The sequence below is a fragment of the Sinohyriopsis cumingii genome, chromosome 11 (genome assembly GCF_028554795.1).
Source record: "Sinohyriopsis cumingii isolate HCF-2022 chromosome 11, ASM2855479v2, whole genome shotgun sequence".
Taxonomy (NCBI): Eukaryota; Metazoa; Mollusca; class Bivalvia; order Unionida; family Unionidae; genus Sinohyriopsis; species Sinohyriopsis cumingii.
This window is the reverse complement of record NC_142971.1, coordinates 24,082,410-24,088,130: the sequence shown is the minus strand read 5'-3', so window position 1 is coordinate 24,088,130 and position 5,721 is coordinate 24,082,410. Positions and strand designations below refer to the sequence as shown.

The 5,721-nt window shown below is 32.8% G+C and overlaps 1 protein-coding gene across 1 annotated transcript in view; it reads left to right on the top strand.

Moving 5' to 3' along the window:
• The first annotated feature begins 697 nt into the window (after window positions 1-697).
• Window positions 698-5,721, top strand: part of LOC149787788 (DNA-binding protein RFX6-like) — a 66,957-nt gene continuing 61,933 nt past the window's right edge. Inside the window, exon 1 of the mRNA XM_089975669.1 lies at window positions 698-1,395. Coding sequence (XP_089831795.1) covers window positions 1,119-1,395 — 277 coding nt within the window. The 5' untranslated portion in view covers window positions 698-1,118. The remainder of the gene's footprint in view (window positions 1,396-5,721) is intronic.

Genomic DNA, 5,721 nt, shown 5'->3' with positions numbered 1-5,721 from the left:
TAGGTAATAGAATTAAATTTCTAATTTATAATGGTCAAATTTGTAAACTTTTAAGAACAGTTTTAAGTCAAATTGAACATAAATGTCTTAAAATCTCTCAAGACTTTTCTTGGACATTTTACTGTCGTGTAACTTTTTAATCTGCGGATGTCCGGGTTTTTTGTATCTTCTGTTTTTTGACGCTCACTAGATTATTATTGTTTTAATCATTATCACTACATTGTAATTGTTTTATATGTACATATGTAAACTCATATTAACATCTCACACCAAACTTTCACAGGACACACAGAGTTAAAGTTCCAATAAATGAACGTGAAAGGTTTGTTCCCAACTTCACACTGTTTTGTTGTAACAGCCATTTAACGTGTAACGTGTAAATGAAGTATCAATTAAGTTCTTACATCCTTCGTCGGACGAAAACTTAATATTCTTATGACATCGTCCTATTTAAACTGCCGAGAGTTAAGCTGTACAATTTTGTGCATTGAACTGTTTGTATAAGAGTTTACGTAAACCAACAAACATTTGTCAAAGTGCGAAGATCACCTGAATGAAGCAAAAACTTGTACTTGGGGATTAGCCGCGAGCGAGCCTCGAAATCTAATTGGTTAAAACTATAGACAGGGTGGGTTAAATCTTATCGGTGTTTGTCTTGAATGTTTGGTTTGTGTCCACACGTTTAACACTGCACGATCCTTATTTCCATATGATAACCCGCTTCCTCTCCGGGTTTAGGATTTGTGACCGGTTTTGCAATCGGATCCCCAAGCCATACCCTTAAGCTATAGATTTTCTTCGTTATCATAATGATTTGGCATCTATACCTTTGAAAGGTGGGTGTTTATAGAAGGTCATGCCAGATGTTTGTGTGAATAAGGAAATAACCAGGGTACATCATGAACCTATGTAGTTCTTTAATCATATTTTACAGGAGTCACCATCAAATTTAGATGATGCATGTATATACTTTCAAATCCTACCTTTAAAATAGCACTGCAATTTGTAATATAGACTCTAGCTCAAACCGGATACGTTTATTGAACGTTGGGTACTGAACAATCTAGATTTAGGAACGTGTGTGAACGGGATATATCGGATATTCAAACGTGTGAAATATGGATTCAGTGGGAATACAGTTACCTCCTATGTTGCCAGAAAGTTTCTATGATATACCAGCCCATTCGGCAGGATATTCCCATTATGGGCACAACCCAGGGGTGATGTGGACCAGGGAGGATCCTAGGGGATACGCAACACACGGGCACGGACTCGAGTTTGAGTCCCACATTCGACACAGCAATGTTCATACCAACATACCCTCAGGTCCGCCAATCGTGTCTAAGAAATCAAGTACTGAAGAGTCGAGGGACTGCCAATCCGTAGAACCAACAGGTGAAAAACGTTATTCAAATTTCGTATTGACCCGCTAGAAACTTTTAGTGAAATGCTGTTGTTATGTTGATTTGTCGCGAAAAACTCATTGACCGTTAGAAAGTTTTAATTTAGTTCATTGTCAAAAATGTATTTTGCTGCGCGTACATTTTGCCCAAATAATGTATTTCATTACTTTATTTTGTAAACTTATCCATATTTTTCTGCATACTCTGTTCTCGTGTATGTATGTATGTATGTATGTATGTATGTATGTATGTATGTATGTATGTATGTATGTATGTATGTATGTATGTATGTATGTATGTATGTATGTATGTATGTATGTATGTATGTATGTACGTGTGTGTGTGTGTATGTGTGTATGTGTGTATGTATGTGTGAGTGTATGTATGTATGTATGTATGTATGTATGTATGTATGTGTGTATGTGTGTATGTATGTATGTGTAGCAGACAAGGTTATATGACGCCACTTACTTACAGTTTTGTATCTTTGTGTGTATCATTTCATGTATATATCTTTGTATGCATATAATGCTAAATGGGATTAATGGATAATGAGTTAATTTCGGGAAGAAAACAACAAAAAATGTGTGACTAAATATATAAATAAAAAATTGATGATCCTTGTTTATAGGTGTGGCATGAAAATATACGTTTAATATATTGGAGTGTTTATTATCATACTCCATGCAGTTAGATAGTACATTTAATAAAGAAGAGGACATAACCGTAAAGTTAACTGTCACTTCCATAAATACTCAGAACATGTATGGTTTCCATATAGTTAGTATTAACAAAGTTGATATAGTTTTGTGTACTTTATGTAGGTCCTTTTTGTCTTGGAATTCCATGTGTGTATTTTCTAAGACATACAGTTGTATCGGAATCTTCATGGAGCATCGGCGCTTTAAATGACAAGGCTATCACAAACATGTACATATTTTGACATACTAGGCATAAAGTAAATCTTGCTACCAAACCCTCAATAAAAAAATACAAAAATTAATAGATATGTTAAACAACAACAAATGAAAGCAAGGCAAAAAGGAGAGGATAACTCCTTAATCAGGTAATAAATGCAAACTCGTATATGTATAATATTTTGTGAAATACACGTCATAATTTCTCATATCCCCAATACAGCACTGGTACTGTACGAGGACTTAATATTCATGTTTTGGACGTAGAATTTGGAGTCATAATAAATAGATGAATAAATAAAGATAAAGGTGAACAAACAAGTCAGTAAACTAAAATAAACTTGTGTAATTATTAGGACACATAACTTAGTTTTTCTTTTTTTTCTGATGTTTAAAACAACGTCTGAACGGTCTCAAGACTAGATGTCAATTACCAATATTAAAATGTTAAAAAGTATGAGAGAGAGAGATGTCATCATTAAATAATAATAATAATAATAATAATAACAATAATAATAATAATAAATCTATACGAAGTATAGGCCTATAAGCAATTAAATTCAAGGAAATTGGGGCAAAGGACAGTTTTATATACTGAGTCCGAATTATTGAGGATCGAATTATAAAAGAATTATTAGTTCCGTAAAGGCGATGTGTCCTTAAACATGGTGTTTCTATGCAAGAGGTCAGAATGCTTTTTGAAAAAGTAAACGTTTAAAAACATTGCAGAAAAGTTACATTGGTACTTACACATTTTAAGCTAAATTTAGTCACATTCAAGAAAGGTTACTCCACTAAACATTTTTTAATTAAAATGACAAATCCGCAAATAATCAGTAGTTTATCTCCATTCTGATATATTTTTGACAATATATTTTTCAATAACAGCATAATAATAATAATAATAATAATAATAATAATAATAATAATAATAATAATAATAATAATCATGAGAAGAAGAAGAAGAAGAATATAAAAAACAACAATAATTAGAAAGAGGAAGAGAAAGAAAAAAGCCAACGATTACAACAAAGACAGGTTTCTGTAACGTATGGGGTAAATCTTTCCAGAAGTATTGCTAAAGTAAAAATTTTAGTTTGGTCATTAGATTAGAGACATATCAAAATTAGATACCATTTTGCACCCCAGGGGAGCAGCATAGCGACATCAACAAGCACGTGATGTACTGAATATTGAATCCTAATCCGCAAAATATTAATAAAAAACAACAATTCAAGGTAAATGCTATCGCGTGTCCTGTAATTAAATATTTGACAGGTATATTCAGTTTTGCGGTCTGGCGAGCGATCTTGTTCCTTTGTCTTTATTTAAATATTCAGTTCTTTCTGTTTTCTTTTTCTTTTTCAACTATTACTTCTGATGATGGTATGATTATGGTTTTTATTATGATTATGATAATGACGACGATTATTATTATTATTATTATTATTATTATTATTATTATTATTATTATTATTATTTTTTATATTATTATTATTATTATTATTATTATTATTATTATTATTATTATTATTATTATTATTATTATTATTATTATTGCAATAAATACTATTAACTGTTTTCAGTCGGAAAAGGTTAAGAACAGAAATGTTTATTACATTTGAGATCAGTTATAGTATCTAACGAATGGTGCAACCGCGAAAATGTAGAAAGAAATATTTTCCGTCGAATTCAAATTTAATGCTTACAACATTATCTGCTTGTCTTAATCTACCCCCACCCCGTTTATGTTCTGCTATAAATATCAAGCGAAGTTTGTAGAAACATACAATACATAAAAGCGGACTGGCCGTAATTTCGATTTTTTTAATATAATATCAGATAGGATTTATCGTTGCTAAAAAATATATGAGATCTTTTTTGGGTGGACCTGAAAATGAATTTGCAATTTGGAATGGTGTTTCAGGAACTCAAAGCGCAATCCACAAAATCTGTAATTTTCCTTTCCTCTATTATCAACATCATATTTAAGTTCGTGTCTTAAGTACTTGTCATATATTTTATCTCAAATAGAAAAAATCGGATTAAAATTTGATCTATACAAAAACCTACGTAGAGATCTGATGGACACCGAAGCAAGGTCATGTTCTGTTGACCATTTGATTCACCAATCAAATCACAGCTTCCGGATTTCTGAGTGAAAAACGTCATTCGGAACATATCGTTACTGACGATAACTCTTTTTAGCATGATTTTCAACGCGTTGTCTGATAGGCTAAGATAGGCTAATAAAAATAAGCGGACTGTGAGTTCGAAAGGTCAGCAAAACATTAAAGGATATAGTTGTCTATCGAATCTTCATGTATTACTTTGAAAATCTGAGTTTATTCAGGTTGGAATAGAAGACACATTTTTGTCTCGAAGTCTGTCTTCATCAGTTTTGTTGACAGACGATCGTCCCTGCAATTCCATCCATGAGATTATCCCTGAAAATTAACCCTCGACCTGGAACATCATACACTTGATATTTTGGCTGTGCCAATTTGTACAAATTAAATGTATTTGCACTAACAAAAAGAATCCCATAAGCCTAAGTTTCATACATCGGCGCCGCGTCCGGAGTTCGGATATCATTCTCGGCAGGCAGTCTATTATGTTGACTCGCCCTCGAAAACCAATATCTCATTACGGCTTTAAGGGTCATAATTTGTGCGATATCAGAACGCTGGTTGTTCTGTCTGTTTATGTTATTGTCATGTTATAATAGCAAAATGGGAGAGATCTATCCGACAGTTAATCCCTTGATTTACCATTATCGTCAAAAGCGAAAGAGTCAGACACTCGTTTCATGCGGATTGTTTATCTGGTAACAATAACCGTCGTTAGATATGGACGGAATGCTTCATCCGTCTCCAGGAAATATGTTCATGATATTTTGTTGTTACAAATCGCATGTCCATATATGCGATCAATAAGCAGAGATATCCCAAACCTGAGTAGGTGGGTGGGTAAAATGGACAGCGATTACTTCCATCAAGGCCTGGGCGAAAAACAATTTTCAACTACAAAGAATGACTGACTAAACCAAACCTCCTGACAGTTTCAAATAGGAACTAGAAAATAGCCAAAACAAACAAAGAAACAACTACCAATACATGCATTATCACGTTCATTATTTTATTTAGTGCGTGATAACTGAGAGAAAGAGAGAGAGAGAGAGAATTTATATCGACCTGTTTCATTGTTGCTGTTTTGTTTTTTGTTGTTTTTCTTACGAGTAGTCAGTTGGTTATTTATTTACTGAATGCACCCTTGTACTCGATTGTTTTGCACGTTTGGTCTTCTGCTGTTTTTCCATAAATTTGCACAGAAGCAACAGCTTAGTTTGTATTTTATATTATACATATACTTAAACCAATTCAAGCATTTTATTCTGGAAA